The sequence below is a fragment of the Pinus tabuliformis genome, chromosome 1_2, assembly GCF_031772625.1.
Source record: "Pinus tabuliformis cultivar Carrire ecotype Pingquan chromosome 1_2, CPIR1, whole genome shotgun sequence".
Lineage (NCBI taxonomy): Eukaryota > Viridiplantae > Streptophyta > Pinopsida > Pinales > Pinaceae > Pinus > Pinus tabuliformis.
This window is the reverse complement of record NC_142298.1, coordinates 942,946,531-942,971,067: the sequence shown is the minus strand read 5'-3', so window position 1 is coordinate 942,971,067 and position 24,537 is coordinate 942,946,531. Positions and strand designations below refer to the sequence as shown.

Below are 24,537 nucleotides of genomic sequence, written 5' to 3'. Positions count from 1 at the left end.
CAGAGACAAGTCGTGTTCACAACGTCTTCCACGTATCTTGCCTTAAAAGGGCACTAGGTAACAATCAAACAGTGCAAACAATGCTTCCATCCCTAGATGATGAGGGAAGAGTCATTCTAGAACCAGAAGGTGTTTTGTCTACTAGAGAGAAAGCTTCGATATCGTACTATCAAGGAATATCTTATCAAGTGGAAGGACTTACTCGAAGAAGAAGCTTCTTGGGAGAATGAATCATTTTGTCAACAATATCCGTCGTTACATGTGCTTTGAGGACAAAGCATTCTTTCGAGAGGAAGGCAATGTTATGTAAAAATTAGTTAGGATTATATAAAATTAGATTAGTTGTAGTATTTAGGCAGAAAGGCATGACCAAAGATCATGCCCTTTCACCAAGAGGCACCTAAGGTTGTATATAACTGGGCCTCTCTCTAAGAATGTAATCATCAATTCAATATTCATTTTATTAACAAAGATATTTATATGTATATTTCTGTTGCCATTGAAGTCTGTTACTTCAAAGATCAAGGAGCAAGATGCGGGGATTTGCAGGGCAAGTCAAGACTATTCAACAGATGAACAATTGCGTGCTAGAGGGTTGAGTTCAAGCAGTGATCAAGGCAAGCCGAGATCAATTGTATGAACTGAAATTTGTGAGGAGAAACAAAACGATTTCTCAGAGACAAATTACTTTGCAACAGATCAATTGCTCAAAGAAAAAACAATGAAATACCACAACAAAGAAAACAGGTTTTCCCGTTTGGGTTACCTATGTAAATAAGCATGTCAATTTGTGTGCATATGTTTTTATCTTTCGATTTTTTTCCGCTGCTTATAAATTGTTAAGAAACTTTATATCTTTGTGAAAGTAAATTTGGTTTAGTTTTCAATTGCCGCCTTGTTTCTAGTAATTCATCTATGTAGTTGCAGAGTTTCAAGGAAATTTAACATGGTATCAGAGCAGAGATCAGCATAAAGACCAACACCAAATTGATCAGTCAGTGAAGAGTGGATATCAGGCAGAAGGCTTGCGCTAGAGTTTTGGAGACCATTCTTTGGATAACAGTATGGCATTCCAAGGACAAAGACATATCATAGTTTAGAGGGAGCCTCAAACTTCTGCTCATGGAAGGAGTAGATCTTAGTGGTGTTGGAAGATAATGGGGTGCTAGAAATTGTGGTGAATCAAATAAATCCGCCTCAAGATGCCCAACAATTGATCCAACATAACAAGAATGACACCAAGGCGAGGATAATCATTCTTGAGGGGTTCAACAATCATATTATCCCTCATCTCCATGGGAAGAATACAACATATGAGATGTGGAAAGCCATCTGAGATTTGTATTAGGGTTCCAGTGATGTCAGGAATCTTGCCTTGAAGGAGAAGCTAAGAAGTATCCAAATGAGCAAAGGAGAGCCCATCATTACGTATCTTTCGAAATTCACTCATGTTCCGGATGAGCTAGCTGGAGTGGGCGATACTGTAGAAAATAATAACCTTGTGAGTCTTGCATTACTGGGACTTCATAAGTCTTAGGAGAATTTTCAGGATACAGTCAATGGCAGAGAGAATCTTCCTAGCTGGGAAAGGCCGTGGTCAGATTGCTTCCAAGAAGAAATCTAGAGGAGAACAAGAGCTGGTAGATCAACTATGACAAAGGACAAGGATAACTTTGCCCTGACAGGCAAAGATAGCAAAGCTAAGGGCAAGAAGGGCCAAGGAGAGGTCGAGTCTAGTCGGAACAACGAGAAGAAGAAGAAAGATCTGAGAAAGATCATGTGCTTCCATTGCCATGAGTTCGGGCACTATGCCACTAAGTGTCCTAATTAGGAGTCCAGTAAGGACCATGTGGCTGCATCAACTGAGATAGATGTGTTTTCTTCTCAGTTCGAGAAAGATTTCTCATTGATAGATTTCATGGCAAGCTTAGCAAGCAATAATGTATGGTATATTAATTCAGGAGCATCCCTCCATATGACCGGAAACAAGGAGAATTTCAGCAAGCTGGAGGAGAAGGACATGCAGTTTCACATAGAGCTAGGAGTCAGCTAGCTCTCTCCATCTCAAAGATGTCCTCTATGTTCCAAGCTTGAAGAAGAATCTTGTTTCAATGGCTACCCTAGAGGATACGGGTTATGATGTCATCTTCAACAGAGGTAACACTTACCTCAAGCACTTAGCTTTTGGATGTATGAAATAGATAGGTGTGAGGATGAAGAATTTGTACAGGCTACAGGTTGAGATAGGCGCACCCTTGAGTAACAAGGTAGGAAATGCACAGAGTAAAGACGTGAGGTTTGAGGAAAGTAGAGCTTTGAGGGAGTCCTTAGAGTGAGAGCATGTTGGAGTACATGAGGAGGAGCTTCACGCTCCCAAGAAGGAGGCTTAGCCCGTTTCACAGATTGAGTCTCAGCTAGGTGGCAAGAGGACCGCTTAGGAGGAGAGACGAAGACGAGCGGAGGCAACCACTCATTCAGTGACGCCCAGTACAGGGAGAGTTCGAGTCAGGTGGGCAAAAGAGTTGTTTAGGGAGGATCAAGAGAGAGTTGGACCTCTCAATACCACATTCAGACAGAGCAAAAAACCACATAGATACACCAAGTATATGGCATTGATGACTGAGTTGATAGACTCGGAGCCTTCTAGTTTTGAGGAGGAAACGTCTTAACAGGTTTGGTAGGATGCCATGGTGGAGGAAGCTTCCTCCATCACGAAGAACGATTTTTTGGGAGATTGTGCCACGACCAGAGGGAAAATCAGTAGCAGGCTCAGATGTGGTGTGCAAAGTGAAGCATGGAGTAGAGGGAAGTGTGAAGAAGTACAAGGCTAGCGTCTTGGATACAGGAACAATGTCAGTTGCTAAGGGGGGCAAGTGGCAAGGAAGAGTGATTCTTCAGGTACTACTAAGAGCCTCAACTTGTATGATATGACATTGTTAGATGCCCAAGATTAGGATCCTAGGAGCATCATTGGAAGGAACAATTCTTCAGATCAGGTTCCACAGTAGGAAGTAGAGAAGTCTTCTAGTTTAGAGGGAGAAACTACAACAGTGGATAACGTGGTGGTGTTGGAGACAGATCTAGGTGGAGGAGGTTCTTCCAAATGTTGCGAGTAAAGGTCTTTTGGCTTGTGCCTTAGCCAATGAAGACCTTGATTTGTCTTTCTCTCAGTATGAGTGCAAGCTCATGAGTTAGACTTCAGTTAGGATGAGTTTATTTCCAGTTTATTGGAATAATCATCAAGATGGCATGCATAGAGTTGGAGCTTCAGTTAAGTGGAGTCTTCATCAGTTTGACTACAAAACGAGGTGGCAGTTACAAATTCAGCTGGTGTGAGTTAGTCTTTAGTCTTGATTGAAGGGAGAACGAGTTAAGACTCCAAGTGTTGATTGGAGAGAGAATCAGTTGGACTCTCAGTTAACTCGCAGAGGAACAGTTGCATGCTAGAGGGCTGAGATCAAGGAGTGATCAAGGCAAGCCGAGATTAATTGTATCAACTGAGATTTGTGAGAAGAAGCAAAACACTTTCTCAGAGACAGATTGCTTTGTAATAGATCATTCACTCAAAGAACAATCAATAAGATACCACAACAAAGAAAACAGGTTTTCCATTTTGGGTTTTGTGGGTAAACAAGCGTGTCAATTTGTGTGCATGTGTTTTTACCTCTTGATTATTTTCCTCTGCTTATAAATTATTAAGAGATTCTGTATCTTGGTGAAAGTAAATCTGGTTTCAGTTTTCAGTAATTCATCTAAGTAGTTGCAGTGTTTCAAGGAAATTTAACATTCATTACTGAGATGAGCTGGCAATGGCAACTGTCCATCCATTGTACCAAATAAGTGACCTAGACATGGTATGTTGGTGCAGCAACAGATTGGTGAGTTTAATCATGTGAGTTTTGCAGGCAGGAGAGAAGGCAATGGACAGCAATGCTGGCACTGACCATATGAGTTTTGACCATATGGGAGGGATGTTGATAGCCATATTCTAACACCTTATTCAAGGTATGTAGTTGTAGGATTGATCACTGTTGCTTTTCCCCATAGAGTTTGAGTAGGTTGCTTTGCATGCTAATTTCTTTTCATTGTTTGGGTTTTTCTCTCGTGGCAACATGGAGACTGGTCTGTAACAGTGATATCAGAACTTTAGTGAAATTGCATCATTTCCCCTAAAACTCATCCTTCTACACAAATCTGCCTCTGTAAAAAAACCCACCCTTTTCAAAATCCTTTATTCCATTAAATTCCTTAACTTTCTAACACATGACTTTATTATGAACAATAAGTTCCCTCGAGGTCAGAGAGACACTATGGTTCAGATTGCTCAGAGAAGAAATCATAACTGTGTCTCAATTAATATGAGAGTAGGCAGACAGATACTCAGAATTGCACTCAGAATTGCAGTGCATCACACATGCAAACAGGTGGACTTGCATTATATCGTACGGATCCTCGGGTCCACTGTCGTGAATATAAAACAAAGACATGATATCAAACATCAGTATGAAGTGCATTTTAGTAATCAGATTTCACATTGGAGAGATATAGGGTTGGTCTCATAGATTCTGATCATATTTTACCATTCATTTTTTACTGGTTGCGATTGTGCATTTGATTTATGTTTCACATGCCATCCATTTTTTACTGGTTGCAAGTGTGCATTTAATTTTTGTTTCACAATCATATATTCTAGTGTTTCTGTTTGTAAATTTTGTTTCGATGTCTTTATTTGTCTGTTCTTTGACACAGAGGCAAGGGTTCGTTCAAGAAGAAGATGGAAGTCCTCCGGAGCTTGAGAAGGCTGCTTTCACAGACTGTAGTACCTCCAGTGGATGCTGCTGTACATGCTGGTGTTGTCCCTGTACTGGTTCAATGCATTTCGTTTGGCTCCTCAGATGAGCAGGTCAGGGATTGAGATACATTTCAACATTTACAATTCCCTTTTTTGGTTTATTGATTGGGAAATTTGGGATTAGTTCGTGGATAACCACGATGAAAGAATTTGGAACATATGTTGATTATTTATTGTGGTGCAGTTATTGGAGGCAGCTTGGTGCCTCACAAATATTGCAACAGGTGACTCGGAACAAACAAGAGCCCTTTTACCTGCCTTTCCATTGCTGATCGCGCACCTTGGTGGTGAGTTGCATGAGTTTTTCTTAGTGTATCCCTGATCTTGTGTTAAACCTTCAATTTTCTTTTGTGCTTTGAAGAGTATTTTTCCTCACCTATGGGATGTCTTAGGGGAATGCTTTTGCCATTTGCCATTCCAAGACATATTACTTCTGCCTACCTACTGTTAGTGAGTATTCATCAGGTCAAAGACAAGGAATAAGTGAGTAGCAATCAGGATTTGGTACCTTATTGACATGACATGCCTGGGACCTTAATTGTAGACTATGTCACAGGGTTTTCCAAATTCAAACCTTGAGGATCAAAATTCGATGAACCTCAAAAAAAATTGAAATTCATTCAGATTCGCTGAACCTCAAGGACAATTCTCAAAGCCAAACCTAAACAAATGCGAATCAGCTTCAATTGAAGCCTCAGCCTGACTTTAAATATGAATTTTTCTATGGGTTCAAGATTTAAGGTTTCATTGTTTTCTGGTTTAAGTAAATAATAATGGGGCCATGGACATAATTGTCCATTCCTGCCGTGACGCACACAGACTTCCCATTCCTGCCACACTACATAGACTCTTTCATTTTGCTGTGCCCTATCCAGCTCGAACCTTGCTGGACTGTTTTTCATTTCCTCATTTCTGCTTCTTCTTTAAATTGATTTCGCTGGACTGTGGATAGGTATTTTATGTTGAAAAGTGTAACTAGGTTTGGTCTTCATAATGACATGTAATTGTGATTTTTGTAAATGATGAAAAGAAAAGAAATAAAATTATTATTGTAATACTTGCTTCATGGGTTTCATGAGCAAGATATATTATTTTTAGATGGCTCCCATTGAGAGCCTTTAGGATTTGTCATTAAAGTCAATGTCATGTATGAAGAATCCTTCTTGGGCATGTTACAAATGTATACGAGTCAATAGAATGGTCTAGTAGCCCACTAAAGACAAGCACAAGTTCTCCTCTTCAAGTCGGCCTTTAGATGAAGTGAAGAACTCATGCCGGCCTCACCTTACAGAGACACCCCTATTCATATGCACATGTCAGCTTATTTATATAGACAAACCACTATAAATATGTGGGAAGGGTCTTCTCATTTCCACAGAAGACAAGTTCGGATATCTCTCTGAAATTCGGGTGGATAATTACAGTGACTAGTTCGGATGTCATTACAGTCAAGGACCTTAGATATCATTAAAATCAAGGAGTTTGGATGTCATTACAGTCAACAGTTCGGATATCATTACAGTCATGAAGTTCAGATTTCTGTGAGAGAGTCTCGGTGCTATGAAGTAGCCACAGATCAGTGCTATAATGGAGACCACAGATTCGGTGCTATGAAGAAACTACAGTTCAGTTATATATCACAGAGATTCGGTGCTATCTTGGCTTCGATGCTGCTAAGTAATCACAGTTCGGTGACATTACAGTGATGTGTTTCTGTGCCATCTCAGTTCGTGTTAATTCTATGTCTTGGAGCTAAGAAGGTCGAAGTGGAAGAGGAGTCAAGAAGGTTGACTGTCTAGAGAACTTGTGTCTTGGTATTGGAGTGGCAAATAGGTCAAGGGTCTTGGTCTTGGTATTCATCAATTGGAATCTCTATAAGAAGAATTTGTGTTGGTTTTCCTCTCAAAGAGTAAGAGGTTTTGGCCCTGGCTTATAGCCTACATTCTGTATGTCTTGTCTATTTATGTTCATGCATTGGTAGCTGTTTGATGAAGAAGAACACGAATAACTTAAGTAAAGAAGATCCTAATCTAAAGAAGTAGAAAACACTCACAAGAAGTTATTAATAGAAGAGAAATCACCTAAGTATCGATGCCCTAGATTTCTCAACATGGTTTCAGAGCTAAGGTGACAGTTAAGGAAGGGCATCTTATCAAAGAGACACTCAAGGACCGAGTTTCAAGAAAAGCATCAAAGCAAGTCGTAGTATATCAAAGTGAAGCTGAGATCTACATCAAAGAAGAAGTCTACACCAACAAAACTTTTTGATCGTCTAGTCATCATCAAAAAGACCACAAAGACCCTCATCAAGTTGAAGAGATCTACAAAGCAAGGTAGCCCAAAGTATAGACATCCAAGAGAAGCACTTCAAGGACAAAGATCATATCATCTTGGAAAAAGTTGAACCCTAGAAGCATTTCTGGATCTGCACTCATTCACCACCGAAGAAGTTGAAGTATCTTGAAGGTTAGTTATCCAAAGAAGGCTAAAGGCATTATCATCATCTTCAAAAGGCTATAGCCTATAAGGCAAGTTCCCTCTCATTGAAGCAAGCACTCCTCCCTCATCCTTAAAGAAGATCATTCGAGGAAGCATCAAGACATCCTCATCAATCACCATCAACAAAGGGAGCTAGATCAAAAAGCGTTGTCAACATAAAAGGGGCAATCTCCTTTTTATTGAAGAAGGGATTTCATTTGGAAGAAGATCATCCAAAAGGGCACTAATACATCTTCGTCAACCACCATCAAAGGGATCAAGTTGAAGATTTCTTCTTCACTTGTCAAGTAAGTATCTTTTATTCTATAATCTAATCTAGTAAAATGACTTCATTTTGCAAGGAGATCTATAAGTTGGCTGGGTCATTGAACTTCCTTGCATGAAAAAGGAGGATAGACATAGTCCTCAAAGAAAGTGAAGTCATTGATCATATCTATGGAAAAGCCTCCAATCCCTCCGAAGCTCAAGCATTATCTGAATACATTGAAAGGGATCAAAGGGCTCAAGGGATTCTCATGAAATCAGTGAAAGGTACCCTCATTCCCTATAGAGCACGATTGGAGACATCAAAGGAGATATATGATAAGCTGGTAAAACTATTATCTGAAGATACGATAAAGAAGGTCATATTACTTAGAGCTATTGAAGGTATCAAAGGATAAAGGATTATCTTGTCTTTGAGGTTTCTATGAGTTACATCATTGTTTAGATTCTCTTCCGGATCCATCGCATAAGGATTCTTTTCCATCGACGTTTCGAACCAGCAACGATGGTTCATCCTGAAGATGAACCATCGTTGCTGGTTCGAAACGTCGATGGAAAAGAATCCTTATGCGATGGATCCGGAAGAGAATCTAAACAATAAAGGATTATCTTCATAAGATCTCAACTACAAGATCTGGGAGAGATGATTTCAAATATGGAAATGATCTCCTTTGTTCTAAATACACTAACTGAGAACAAGGTAAAGAAAGCTATTTCATTCAACAACTTGTGGTTTCTATGCAAGATAGGAGAAGACAAGTCGAGGGCAATAGGGTGTTCAAACATTTGCCGGAAGGAAGGAGAAGTTTGATTTTGTCCTCGGAAAGGAAAGAAGAACATAGCTAAGATTCAATGCTATGTGCATTACAAGAAAGATTGTCCTGAGCTTAAGAAGGGAAATAACAAGAAAGATAGAGAAGAAGCCCATTTCACCGAAGAAGTGGAGGAAGCTGAAAAGAAGAAATCCTAGGAAGAGGAAAAGCATTAGAAGTAAGAGCTCGTGACATCATCATAGGAAACATGAAGGATGTCTGGAACAAAATCTATGGTAGTCAAATATGAAGGATATAGCTCTTGGGAACCTCATTGAAAGCTCAAGTAACTCTTATGGGAAAAAGGAAGAAGTCATCCAGGACAAGGCTTTTCATACATCAGTCAAAAGGTAACATCTGTTGGATAGGGATATGCAAGATCCTCAAGATTCTTTGATGGAATATTCATCGGAAGGTTCACCAATCTATAGAGGAAGCAAGTGTTTCATCAGGAACTCCAACTTATGGAATTCATGGGATGATGTTATGATGGCATAAGAGATGAAGCAGATCAAGGGGTTGAAGTTCTTTTCAATCAAGGAAGCTGCTGAAAGAAGCCTAGATGACTTAAAGGTAAATGAGGTATGTATGCTTCTATTCAATATTATAAAGTCATGTTTTATGGTTGCAGGTAACATGGATCACTGCTCTATCTTGAGAAGCATGATCAAAGGAAAGGAATCTCCTCCTATGAAAGGATGCCGGAAGGCATGGGTCACACTAGATGAAGTATGAGGTGGTTGACTATATTTGAGGAGCTCTGATTGGAAGCTCTTGGGAATTAAATGTGTGAAGAAACAAAGGAAGAGATCGTGAGATATGCAACCTTGGTAAAGGCAATCAACATTTGGAAGAACAAGAAGATTTGACTAGGATATCTCCATGAAAGATATGAAGACTCTGAAAAAGAAAGAGACCCTTAACAACATATATCTTTGGGAGATGTGTCGATATGTATGCAGGATGCTGATGTAAACTTGTAGATGTCATGATGAAAGACCATCAGAAAGGTAATGTTGATTTTAAAGTTCATTCCTTTATTTTTGAACAAATATCTGCAGGGCTTCCAAGGGAAGGTCTATGGATGTCTTCCACCACGGATGCACATGTAGTAGGATGAAAGATCCTCAAGTAAACATGGCATGAAGGAAGGCCAGATATGGACTGATGGATCACATTCTGGTGATGACATGGCTGACTCAGGGATGAAAGCAATGGATGGTCGGTGCCCTATGTAGAAGTCCCAAACATGAGTATGTGAAGATTCCTACACTCGAAGGAACCCCTACTGTTGCAAATCTGAATCTACTTCACCTACTTGATTTTTAAATTACATTTATTGAGTTATTCTTCTGAATACTGAAAGAAATTACTTATGCAGCCTACACTAATTAAATATTTGATCTCATGAAACAAAAACTAGAGCAAAGAACAAGATACATAGGACACACTTATTTTTGGATACAATAGTCCCTGGAAAAACCCAATGCTGGAAAACTGATGCAACAGTTTTGAGGGTTTATTATTATGTAGGAGAAATATTTGAATACAAATCTAGGATGATCATCCAGTAATCCTTTACAGAGAAAAATGTTGGCGGAAAATCTTAGTGAGTTTTACCTCACTTCACCCTACAGAATTTCGGCTGATCCGGCACAAGACTGGCTAACTCCGGTTATTTCTGCGCTGGCTCTGTGTCAACCCTGCATCAGCTTCTCTGCCCTCTGCGTCAGCTCTCCTGACTATTCCGACAGTTTCAACAGTTCCCGACAATTTTGGCAGTTCTGGATTCTGCTTTTTGCGTTGGCTCTGTGTCAACTCTCCTGGCTACTGCGTTGCCTTTGTGTCAACTCTCCCGACTGTTCCAACAGTTCTTGACAGTTTCGGCAGTTCCTGGTAGTTTTGGCTATTATGTCAGTTCTGGATTCTGTGTGATAGGCAGTTTTTCTGCGTCAGCTCTCCCGGCTACTACGCTGCCTCTTTGCAAGCTCTCTCCGCCTCTCTGTTTTGTATTCTCCGGAAAGTCCTCCTGTATTCTCTCTGCCCCTCAGTTGTAAGATCTCCCCAATCGATTTTCCTCCTGAGAACTTCTCACCTCAGAAAATTGATTTCCTAAATCTCTCTGTGTGTCTTTCCAAATGAACTCAAGCCTCCATTTTATACTTTTCCTGTTGAGTCTTCAACAACTGAGATTAATTCTCTAATCAACGACTAAGATTAAAACATGACTTGATCTGCTTTCTAGATCATTCTCACCCATATTTTGATTAATACCCATTAATATTTTAATTTCCCTACGTTTAGACTTAAGAACTTCATTAAAAATATTAATTATTTTAATAAAATACAATTCGGGTGGAATTTCACCAAACGATTACGGGTTATTTAGAACTCATGTGCCTCAACCTTTCCACCAATTTTCAAGGCGAGATCACTTCTGATGCTACCAAAAACTAACACTCCCTCTTAGCGAGGAAAGTGCTCTAGCAACAATGTCCACCTGCATGCTGCTCTGTTTCTGAAGCATTTCCTTTTTGCACTTCTATTGCCACCAACACTGTGCTGCTACTGCTACTGTATTGTTGCCCATGACACTGCCATTGCCGCTACTTCATTTGTACTACAACTCCCTCTCAAACGCTGCATCTGCTATGCTTCTAGCATTGCCACTGCTAACACTGCATTCGTATTGCAACTCAGTTGTTGAGAGAAGCAACTGAAAAACATCTAAAATTAACTGAACTTAACTGTGTTCAGCATAATACAATGAAATGTTCGAATCTGACTGCTACTAGTCTCTGACCCTCTGAATCTTCTGCGCTGTTGCTGACTTCTGCATTGTGCCAATTGCACTACTGCCAACCTTGCTCTGCGATGATCAGTATCTGGTCCCAAGCTACTGCATCTGTCCTCCAAACACTCCACTGCATCATCTGACACTAAGTCCATCACGATATTGTTGAATCTTGGGATCCCGTAGCAAGGAATTGATCCAAGAGGTGGACTTCTCAAGGATCTTGCCCACATGTAGTCCTCCCAACTACAACTCAATATCGCTCCATCTCCCTCTTGGAGATGCGTGGGCACTCATGGCAACTCATCCTTGTCAATCTTTGCTTAAGAAACCTTAGGATCATGTTTCTCATCCTTGTCCTTTTTCTTCAAAGGACACTGGGATGCATAGTGGCCCATCTCACCACAATTGAAACATTTCACCTTCGAAATGTCCTCCTTTTGTTTCGGTTTCTGTTGTCCCTTCGATGCTAGAGCTACGTTGTCCTCCTCCTCCTTCGTCTTTGTGCCACTCCCACTACTGCCACTGAGGCTGACCTTCTTTAGGTCCCTCCTTAACTCCTTTTGAAGAGCCGCCCACATCTCCTCCCATGAAGGTAGTTTTTTCTCTGCCCGAATGCTTTGGACGAAAACTTTCCATTCATCAGAGACTCCATTCAGGGCTATCCTCACCATTGCGGTTGGTTGAGGAGTGGACCCCACTGCAGCAAGCTGGGCTCTAGTGTCCTGAAGACGTTGAAGATAGAGGTTCACCCCTTCTCCTTTCTGCATCAAAGTCCGTTGTAACTTCTGCTCCAAATACATCTTTCACTGTTCGGAAGAGCCTTCATACAGAGAAGAAAAGGCTTCTCACATTTCTCGAGCTGTATCCTTGCCCTGCAAGTGTGAGACCACATGATCTCGAACTCCATCGAGGATGAGCCTCTTCGCCTTCCACAATACTCTTGATGTAGGCTTCGAGATCATGTTCCTCCAAAACAGCTAAGATTTTGGCCTTCCATATGACATAGTTGGAGGCTCCTTCCAACCTGTCCTGATCTCTGAGCCCATGCGATGCCATTTCACCCAACTGTCGAACTAACTCAACAAGTGAGAAATTCGAACTTTCTGGCAGAAAGTTCTCTGCGGAGAAAATTCCCCTTCTACGTGTCTTCGTTCTTTTCCAGACTACGCCCTTGAAGCACTGTGTTGAGGCTTTGCGTCACTCCCTTTGCCTCTGCAAACTCACGAACTGGAAATTGTACCTCTCTGTCATCTCACTCAGAGAGAGATTTCCTCAGATCTGCTTCTTGGCAAGGACTGCGCAATCCCTTTAAGGGGATTCGAATTGCTGCCAAGTGCAACTTTCAGCCTCACTGCTCAACACTGGATCTGCTCTTCCTGTTTCAAAATCAATCCTCTGATACCATGTTAAAATTCCTACACTCGAAGGAACCCCTTCTGCAGCAAATATGAATCTACTTCACCTACTTGATTTTTAAATTACATTCATCAAGTTATTCTTCTGAACATTGAAGCAAATTACTTCGATAGCTTACACTAATTAAATATTTGATCTCATGAAACATAAACTAGAGCAAAGAACAAGATACATATGACACTTATTTTTGGACACAATAGTCCTCGAAAAAACCCAATGCGGGAAAATCGGTGTAGCAGTTTTGAGGGCTTATTATTATGAAGGAGAAATATCTGAATACAAATCTAGGATGCTCATCCAACAATCCTTTACAGAGAAAAATACTGGCGGAAAATTTGAGTGAGTTTTACCTCACTTCAGTTGGCAGAATTTCGGCTGATTTGACACAAGATTGGATAACCCTGGCTATTTCTGCGCTGGCTCTGCGTCAGCCTTGCATCACCTTCTCTGCCCTCTGCGTCATCTCTCCTGACTGTTCCGACTGTTCTCGACAGTTCCGACAGTTCTCGGCAGTTACGTCAGTTTTGGATTTTGCGTTCTGTGCTGGCTCTGCGTTAGCTCTCCCAGCGGTTCTGACAGTTCCTGACAGTTCTGGATTCTGTGTGACAGACAACTTTTTTGCTTTAGCTCTCTTGGCTACTGCGCTGCCTCTTTGCAAGCTCTCTCTGCCTCTCTAGTCTGTATTCTATGGAAAGTCCTTCTCCCAGAGTCTCTCTGCCCCTCAGCTGCAAGATCTCCCCAATTGATTTTCCTCTTGAGAACTTCTCACTTGAGAAAATTGATTTCCCTAATCTCTCTGTGTGTCTTTCCAAATGAACCCCAAGCCTCCATTTTATACTTTCCCTCTTTAGTCTTCAACAACCGAGATGAAGTCTCTAATCAACGACTAAGATTAAAACATGACTTGATCCGCATTCTAAATTATTCTCACCCATATTTTGATTAATACCCTTTAATATTTTAATTTCCCTAAGTTTAGACTTAGGAACTCTATTAAAAATATTAATTATTTTAATAAAATACAATCCGGCTGGAATTTAACTAAATAGGTTCTGGGTTCTTTAGAACTCATGTGCCTTAGCCTTTCCACCAATTTTCAAGTCTAGAGCACTTCCGATGCTACCAAAAACTAACAGAAGACTCTTAGATAACAAAAAGGAGTTCATGACATAGTGAGGAGGAGGTCTTCAAGCAGCTAGTTGTCCCATCATCTCCCTCCCTAATTAAGAGGGAGCCTGGAAACAAGTTTCTTACTTGGAAGAAACTTGGAAATTCCTAAGCCAAGAGGGAGCTTAGGTGCATTCCTTCTATAGGAATGAGTACATTCCTTTATTGGAATAGATATGTCCTCCCTAATTAAGAGGGAGAGAGATACGTCATTCTGGTCTTCACCGGGAAGACAGAATGGAGGATTGGGTAAACAACTGGCATCCGATGCTCTTTGAGGATGAGATAGGGCATCCAAGATAAGAGTAGTCGTAGAAGATCGATGTTCATTGAGGACTGGGAATCCAAGATAAGAATAGTGCTGATGGAACACACCCTGAGAACTTGAGTGGGGTATGTTCTAGGAGAGATAATGATTAGGGTGTCTATAAATCATTGGTCTCGCCAACATTGAGCTCAGATCTTGTGGAGAGATAGAACTGTTAGTCAAGGGCTTGCTATGTGACAATGCTAGTTGATATGATGCTATACAGATGGGTTACCAATCCAATTCTTCTTATGAGAAATTATATAGATTCAGGATGACCAAGTACCATAATGAATACCTCCCTAGTTAAGAGGGAGTGTTGAAAAGTGTAACTAGGTTTGGTCTTCATAATGACATGTAATTGTGATTTTTGTAAATGATGAAAAGAAGAAAAATAAAATTATTATTGTAATAGCTGCTTCATGGGTTTCATAAGCAAGAGATTTTATTTTTAGATGGGTCCCATTGAGAGCCTTTAGGATTGTCATTAAAGTCAATGTCATGTATGAAGAACCCTTCTTGGGCATGTTACAAATGTATATGAGTCAATAAAATGGTCTAGTATCCCTCCAAAGACAAGCACAAGTTCTCCTCTTCAAGTCGGCCTCTAGATGAAGTGAAGAACTCATGTTGGCCTCACCTTATGGAGACACACCTATTCATATACACATGTCGACTTATTTATATAGACAAACCACTATATATATGTGGGAAGGGTCTTCGCATTTCCACAGAAGACAAGTTTGGATATCTCTCTGAAATTCAAGTGGATAATTACAGTGACTAGTTCGGATATCATTACAATCAAGGAGTTCGGATATCATTACTGTCAACAGTTTGGATATCATTACAGTCATGAAGTTCAGATTTCTGTGAGAGAGTCTCGGTACTATGAAGAAGCCATAGATCAGTGCTATAATGGAGACCACAGATTCGGTGCTATGAAGAAACTACAGTTTAGTTATATATCATAGAGATTCGGTGCTATCTTGGCTTCAGTGCTGCTAAGTGATCACAGTTTGGTGACATTACAGTAATGTGTTTCTATGCCATCTTAGTTCGTGTTAATTCTGTGTCTCGAACCTAAGAAGGTCAAAGTGGAAGAGAAATCAAGAAGAAGGTTGAGTGTCAAGAGAACTTGTGTCTTGGTCTTGGAGTGGAAAATAGGTCAAGGGGCTTGGCCTTGGTATTCGTCAATTGGAATCTCTATAAGAAGAATTTGTGCGTGTTTTCCTTTCAAAGAGTGAGAGGTTTTGGCCCTGGCTTATAGCCTACATTCTGTGTCTCTTGTCTATTTATGTTCATGCATTGGTAGCTATTTGATGAAAAAGAACACAAATAACTTAAGTAAATAAGATCCTAATATAAAGAAGTAGAAACCACTCACAAGCAGTTATTCATAGAAGAGAAATCACCTAACTATCGATGACCTAGATTTCTCAACATTTTACAGTTGTTTTCACGTGTATTTTGTTTAATTTCTTAGCAAGAATAAAATATGTAATTTGCTGAGAGATTAATGTGATAATAATATTATTTTAAAAACATGAAAAAATATAAATTAAAATTATGAACAAATCATTACATGTTATAGTTTAAATTTTATTACATATTATAATATTGATTTATTCTAAAGTTAATTTTGAAAATTTTAAAATTCTATTAACAATCGAAAATGAATTATTTTTATAATGACAACGAGAATATTGTTTTTAAAATTAATTTTGATTTAAAATTTTAAAATAAATGAAATTTTAAATTTTGATATACTCCTCTTCCTCAATCACCTGATTGAGGAAGGCAATCTTCACATCCATCTGATGTATATTCCACCCCATCTCTAAAGCAATAGAAATGACTGCCCTAATGGATGCATATCTGGCGACAAGAGCAAATGTCTCCTCATAGTCTACTCCCTCCTTATGGAAGAACCCTCTTGCCACGAACCTTGCTTTATATTTCAAAACACTGCCTTTAGCTGCATGCTTGATCTTATAGATCTATCGAGAAATAAACAGTAACTTCCCCTCAGACCTTGTCACCATGTCCCAAACATCGTTCCTCATGATGGAACTATACTCTTCCACCATGGCATCTCTCCAAACTTGCTGGTTTACTGCCTCCTCAAAGGTAGAAGGCTCGAACTCACTGATGCGGCCAAATAACTGGAAAATCTGGATGGTGGTCTACTTGTTAGTTTTGAGGGCTAGATTGTTCTTTGCTTTAGATAATTGCATTTACAACCTTTTTCATTATTTACATATTGGATTCACAGTTCACCCCATAACATCATAACATCATTAGCAATTATGTACAAAGAACAATAACATCAATAGTGTAACAAAACAATAAAGAACAGTAGAAGAAAACCATACACAATAGGGACACTAGGATTTAGGTCAGAGACCAGGGTAAAACCCCACAAGAGGGAAAATCCAACCAAATTCTTCTTTTATTAGATACTCACAATTGTTCAATTGAGATACAAATTACATTCATAATGAGATACGTCAATGTTACGTGGGAGTGGGAGCGAAAGCGGGGAGCGGGAGCTACATTTTCAGAAGCTCCCGGTTTGGGAGCGAATCCCGGAGCAATTTAAAATATATATATATATATATATATTTTTTTTTTTTAAATTTTGATACATATGTCAACAAAAACATGTAGAATGATGAATTAGATATAAAAAACATAAAAAAACATAGATTGATCATTGAACCATATCACATCAATCATCTAGAGGTTATAATCTTCATCAACCATGTCCACAAGTTAGTAAAATACATATTACAACTGCGACATATTGAGTCTCGTGAATCATGATTCATCAAATTCAATCTTAAAGTTTCAACTTCAAGCTTTCAAAATTGAAAATTCAATATATAACATCTATCATCATTGATCACCAAAGTTGTACTTGTAAGCTAAGTTTAACCATTACAACAAATAATATCTTAGATATTTCTAAGTCCTAACTTCTAACTGTTAACATGAAATGAAATGTTATAAAATGAAGCATGAATAATGAAATGAAATGAAACAACTTTAGTCTTTCACGAAGCATCATATACATAATTCACAATCATTACCAATGAGTTATAATTGCCAACTTCAAACTTCAAATTTTCATTGTCACAGTCATATATTGTTTACAAAAAATATCATTATGATATGAAAGAGTCAAGAGTCAAGAGTCAAGGACTCAAGACTCAACAGTTATGAAAACTAATAGAAACTAGAAAAGACAAGTAAACTGTAAATCTACATGTGGCCCTTGCCACGAGAGTCTCCAGGAGTATAAGCAGGTCGTGGTGGTCTTCTAGGAGTCTCCCGCACAGACCGACGACTAGAACTAGAAGGCACATGCCCTCCACGTGAGGGTGTAGATGGAGGTGGCGACAACAAAGGAACAAGACTCAGAACTCGAGCACTGCTACTGGATGGTGGAGGTGGCATGGCTGCTGTCGCTGCTTCATCTTCATCCCTTATAAGTTCCTCTTCCAGTTCTTCAAGATGTATAGTGCCATCCTCCAAATTTTCATCCTCTGGGTGATTGTCCCAAATTTTATATGTGGGATCCTCATAAGCCCGATCACAGTAATGACTCAACAACCTCAAGTTGTAGTGCACATAAACCAAGCTTTCTGCTCGGTTTTCAGTGAGTCTGTTTCTTTTTACATTATGTATGAAGCTGTAGGTGCTCCAACACCTCTCTGCAGAAGAAGTATTTACAACCTGTGATAGAACTTTTTTTGCCAATTTTGGCAAAAGTCCCTGGCCGCCATATGTTTCCCACCATGTGAGAGAATCAAATCTGTCTCTGTCTTCCATTGCATGGAAGTTACCAAACAAACCAGTGCCACTGAAGTATTTGCCTATTTCAAGGCGCACAACTGCACATTCCTCCCTGTCAGGTATCAACTTTTCTAATGCTTGCAAATATCCACTAGTTACCTCTGCATCTAAATGGGGTTTGGTCCTAATCCCACCCCCTGGTGCAGGTTGGCCCAACCAAGATGTAGAGTAGTATTTTGGCGTAAGGATATACGCCAAGCAATGTAGTGGAAGATTAAGTTTATTCCACCATTCACACACACAATCATGAATCAGTTTGTACAAGTCGGGATCTCTGTTATGAACAATATCTTTTATTTGCCCCAACATGGTATCCATCTGCTCATACACCTCGCCAATCACTGGTTTATCTGTATCTGCAAACCGAATCATGTGATAAATGGGCTTGGTGAAATCCAATACTTGCCTCACACTTGTCCAAAACTGACCATCAAGAGCGACCTCCTCCACCAGTTCAAAACCTCGCTTGTCAGCTACATTTGTAGCCCTTTCCTTTAATACCTGCCAATGTGGACTTGATACCATGCTAGCCAATGACTCTCTTACCTTCAAAAGGCGCTTGAAGGTGAGGTAATAGCTACCAAATCTGGTCTTCGCAATCTTCAACAACTCCAATCTCGAGTGACTGCGGAAAAGGCCATGGGTATTGCTATGATTTGTAATAAATTTCATCATTTGTTTGCCTTTCTTGTACAAATCACCAATCCATTTGTATTGTGCATTTTTGTTCTTGACAACATCATGCATCAGAAGGTTCAATGTGTGAACCAAACATCTAGACCAAAATATGTTGGGTATCTATCCTCAATAATTGCTCCGGGTGCCTTACAATTAGGAGCATTATCAGTGATGACTTGGATGACATTGTATGGCCCAATACGGTCAATTGTTTCAAGTAATGCTTCTGCAATGTTGATGGCGGTCCTGAACTTGTTTGAGTAATCATGTGCAGTTAGAAAGATGGCACCACTAATAGACACAGCAAGAACACTGATCAATGGCTTGCCTTTTACATTTGCCCATCCATCAGATATAATGGACACCCCATGGTCAGTCCAAGAACTTGTCATTCTATTCAAAGAATGTGATATTTTTTCTTTTTCATGATCAAGTCCAACGGTTCTTGCCTTGTCATACCCAGGGCTCTTGTATCCTTTAGGGGCATCATTTATGGCAAAAACCATTTCGTGCCAATAAGGTGAGCGAAGAACATTGAATGGTATCCTACATGCATAGAGAAACCTGTAAACCTTTGAATCCACATCATTCCTACACCCCTCATCAAGGAAATCTGATATGGTTCTACGCCTTAAAGCTGATGACCCTGTGCCTCCATATCCACTGCCTTGGGAGGATGCTGAAGGAGTTCTTTGTGCTTGTGATTGTGAGCTTGGTTCAAAGAAACCCCTTGATTTTTTAGATTTGTATTGGGCTTCCTCCTCTTCCCTTATGTATTTGGCTCTATCCGCCGCTGACACCGTTGGACAAGTTTTGATTCCTATTTGTTTATCTCCATCCCATGGCCTTTTCCCGCAGAGGTGTTTTCTGGCACGGGTGTATGAACCTGTGTAATTATTGTTGCAATGGGGGCAATGAAATTTAGTGGTTCCACCCCCTCTCCCTGCTTCAGGCCTGTTAACATATTTCCACAATGGGGTTTGGTCTTGTTTAGTTTTTTGAGAGTCATGTTCACCCTCCTCTAGCTCCTCCTCACCGGGGTTTTCATCAAATCCACTTTCTCTAGCTTCTTCATCCCCCTCTTCATTTTGGCCCCTCTGTTTCCTACTCTCCAGCACCATAATAACCATAAAAGGGACCAAGAAGAGGAAAATGCCAAGAAATATAGCCAGGTCCATGATGTTTGATATTTGTAGGCTTTTGAATCTGCAAAATTTAATGGGAATGGGAATGGGAATATGAATGAGAAAATTAATTTAGATTAATTAATTTAATTTAGATTCATGATTTTTTTACTAAATAAAGTTAATAAACTAAACTAAACTAAATTAAACTAACTAAACTAAACTAAATTACTACCTAACTAAGGTTTAAAATACTAAATTACTAAGTTACTAACCTCTTTGCGGGCTTGCTCCTTGCTCCTCGACGCTTGTTCCTTGCTCCTTTGCTCTTGCTCTCCAGCTTCTACTTAACTCATTCAAGTGACAATGAATTTTTTTTTTGCCCCCAAGTCATTTAAAACATAATTTTTTTTTTGGTCGTTTGCCGGAATGCCCCCGACGTCACTCGAATTGCTCCCGGAGCAAAAAGTAAATGCTCGGGAGCGATCGCTCCCTGATCGCTCTTGAGCTGTAATTTTCGCTCCGGGAGTGACGCTCCCGATATCGCTCCCGATTTTAGCAGGGAGCGCAAATTTTTTTATCGGGAGCGCGCTCCCGAACCGCTCTCGCCCAGAGCGCGGATTGGGAGTGGGTTCGAGGGGGGGGGAGCGCTCCCCCGCAACTCTGAGATACGTTAATCACATGAGGCCTCCTAGGGCCAACCCACGTCAGTTCACAACTATGTTTGTGAACTGAACGATCTGATCTTACGAGAGCTGCTACCATATCTCTATCACAAATCAAAACTGTCAAATGACATCAAATGCTATCAAGAATCATCTTTGTCAAGAGTCACAAGAATAGGTGCCAACGCTGATATATACACTAAAGGGCTTTTGCCATGTCACTGCATCAAGCACACTGACAAGATCACTGACGTATCATTGCCTTCCATCATTATCATACTACTACCAAATCACTGTCATGATGTTGTCACATCAAGACATACTTCACTGTAATATCAAGTTATACTGTTATGTAACAAAGTCGCTGCAACAGGGTCACGGTTATGGATGTTGTCAAACTAGGTCACTGCCATATCTTAAGTTACTGTTATATCAGATCTCCACTATCATTAGAACACTGTTAGACATCCCTGTCATATGTCATATACATATCCATGCACTCATGAGGATTTCCAACATGCTCAATGTATATATATATATACCATATTAGATGACATTGTCATACAAAACACTGTTACACTTCGAAGGCACTGTTGCAGAATTTATAGCCATGCCTCTAACACATAGATCACTATCATAAATTATAATAGATCACTGTCATAATAGATTAATGTCATATCTTGTCAACTGTCATTCATCAAGGTCAAGGGTCTATAGTCAAGTCAATGTAATATAGATTGTTGTCCTTCATCGAATTGCTAGCCATAGGAATATATAGCCAACCGCAAAGTTACAATGCGAAACTAAGCTATATATTGATACCACAATAGCTATGTCACTATAAAGTAATACATATCACGGAGTATAACCATAGTAGCGATGCCACTGCAAAGATAAATGCAGGTCACTGTATGCGGACCACTATAATACATAACACGAACCATAAAATGATCCCTGTATGGAATGCGAGCCACAAGTCATAGGGATAATACACAATCTATAGTGAAAGTAGTGAGCTTTAGATAATACATATACGAGTCTTAAAGATTAGTGCGAGCCTCATATATGCACCACTGAGATGAGAGTGAACCATTGCTATACAAAGAATGCGAGCCTCAACAAAATGCTCTCCACTGTATTATAGAGCGTGAGCCTTAACAGGATGAGAGCCACTGCGGAGATAAGTATGCTGAGCCTCCACAGGAGTAAATATGCCAAGCCTCCACAAAAGTAAATATGCTGAGCTTGCACAGAAGTAAATATGTTGAGCCTCCACAGAAGTAAATATGCCACGCCTCCACAGAATATTATTGAGATCTATCACTGAATATCCATCAGAGAGGCTGAAAATGTTGCACCAAAATGATGGAGGATTAGCGCCAATATATAGTTGAATGATCATACGAAAGGTCACCTCTTGTGGATGAGCCGACTTGTTCTATTTGAGGGCTGAAATATAATTTTGGAGGGAAATAATTGAATTCAGATTACTCATAATAATATTTTCTTTGACCATATTAAATAATAATCCTTTTGTCCAAATTGAATTCTTCTTTTGACCAAATTTGAATTTTGCTTGGGGTATACTAGATTTCCTTTGGGGCAGTAGGGTTTCCCAAGGGAAATTCATCCCGAAGCTGCCCAATTTTCAACACTCCCTCTCAGCTAGGGACGAATTTCCATTCACATCATAAGTCTCTTTGAAATTTTCACTATTGTAACTACTGGAAATTATTCTTCTAACTGAATATTATTATGTGTAGTTTATTTGCTATTTCGACAAACAAAGAATAAAATCACTACTGCAATTTTCACCAAAAATAAAAACACTGTAGATAAAACTGGAACTGAAAAAATAGAGCAACATAATAAAATTGACACCGTTATTTTTGGACAAAAGTCCCCAAAAAAACCCAATGTGGGAAAATCGGTGCAACAGATGAGGGTTTTATTATTATTATGTAGCAGTGAAATCTGAGTACAATATCTGGATGCCCAAACTAGCAATCCTCGACAAAATAATCTGGCCAAAAATTAGTGAGACAATTTTTGTCTCACTCAACACTGATTTCAGCGCCGAAACTGGCTCAAACTCGCTGCTCAAACAGCCCTGCATAAGCCTCTGCGCAGGCCAATTTGTACTGCCTCTGGAACTGCTCTGATGTTGTCATTCTGCCCAACTCAGCCTTTGAGAATGACTCGCTTGGCCTTCTAGAATTTTTCTCGGCCACCAACAACTGAATCAACCCTCCTGTTGTCGCGCGGATTGACACGACAACGCTCAGACCGGGGGCTGTCACTCTGATCCCCGATCCCTCCGTTTAAGCCCGTCTCCCGCGGCTAAGGGGGGTAGTCCCTGAGAGATGATGAGACCAACTGTCGACTAGTTGGTTGGGAGACACGAGACACGATATGAATAGCACTAGATGGATTTGATTAATTTAGCAGACCAGTGCCTTAAGAGATTGTGGCTAAAACGATTACTTGTTAAATGATATAAAAATATGGACCATGAACAGCAATCATCTATCATCAGCGAAATCACAATACTCTTAGAATGACCAAAACGATATCCAGCAATTGAGAATTTTCAGAAAATGAATGCTTTAAACCACCACGAATCATAAACCATTAACCAGATATCAATTTCGCATCTCGACTTGAAAATTTAGATCTCAGCATGAAAGATATGACAATTCTCGGAAATAACTGGATCTAAAAAATTTCCACAATATTTATATATATATATATATATATATATATATATATATATTTTTAAAGAAAATTCTAAATCTAAACTAAAAAAAGGTAAACTAAACCAAAATTAAAATAAATAAATCCTTTTTTATTTTTTAATTTATAAAAATTTAAAATACAAATTAAACCAAAGTCTAAACTTAAATCTAAAGACTAAGTATTAAAATCTATATAAACAAAACTATACAAATTTTAAATCTAAACATCTAAACCTATTGAGACCTGAACTAAAACTACGCTAAACCTTTTGGATTTTATTTGAAATACAATTTAAACAAAATGAAAACGAAACTATAGCGGAACCCTAATCTAAAACCTTAGATTAAACTAAACGCAACCACAAAAGACTGTAAAGCAATATAACTACGGCGTAAACCATAAAAAAGCTCTGTGCGTAATGTGATATGCTTACGGCGTTTTGAAGAAATGTAACCCGGAAAAACCACGGCCTGGCCACGCAAATGTCAATGAGGAAAATCCAATGCGCATTCATCGAACGACATACTTTGGTGACTAAAACAGGAATCGTAACCCTTGAAAACGTAACCCTGGCGATTTCCGATCGAGCTTTGCTTGACCATGTTGTGAGAATTTCAACGATGTTCTGAGCGGGAGCATGCGGAAGACTGCTTCAAATCTTACCTGGTGCTTGACGGAGAAAGGTTTTTCGGTCAATGCTTCTAAATGCCCGCGCGAAATGCTGAGAAACTGAACTGACTGTCGTGTTCAACTCACGCTGATCCTGGCGCTGATCATGTTTACCACGAAACCCCAAGGAATTTCTGCGCAGAACAGTCAGAGGGACACGCTGTCTGCGTAAATGAAAATTTGTGTATTGACGCCCACGCTGAAACTGTTGATTGCTTGCGTAAATGGACGAGTTTTAATATCTCAGCAGCTTGCTGTGTCTTTATATTTTTATATAGTGTGCCTTGTTTGTACGCAGGTCAACCCGTGAGCAGCGTGGAGACGTGTATTGTTTTTCAACGATTGAAACACACAGAAACGCACAGCTTTTGAAACGCACAGTGTTTGAATGCTTTTCCGCACAGCACATACAATGCCCAGCACTTAACCTTGTGTCCACGGATTGGCGTTTATCATTACAGGTGCAGTGGGCGAGAAGATTGACGGCGGTCCTGCAATTGCAAAAAGACAAAACCCTAATGAAAACTGCATAAAAAAAAAAAAAAAATAAAAAAAAAAAACTAGATCAGCTAATTTAATGTACAGATTTGGCCCCTTAACAGCCAGATTTCAGCAATAGGCACATAAATATTTTAAAGAAATAAAGATTCTAAGATTTTCACTGTGAAGAACTTCAGAAAATCTCTCATGCAA

General features: G+C 39.6%; 1 protein-coding gene across 1 annotated transcript in view; it reads left to right on the top strand.

Moving 5' to 3' along the window:
* Positions 1-24,537, top strand: part of LOC149209054 (importin subunit alpha-9-like) — a 271,565-nt gene that overhangs the window by 61,917 nt on the left and 185,111 nt on the right. Inside the window, exons 3-4 of the mRNA XM_089396272.1 lie at positions 4,750-4,903; positions 5,037-5,139. Of these exons, the coding sequence (XP_089252398.1) occupies positions 4,750-4,903; positions 5,037-5,139 (257 nt within the window). The remainder of the gene's footprint in view (positions 1-4,749; positions 4,904-5,036; positions 5,140-24,537) is intronic.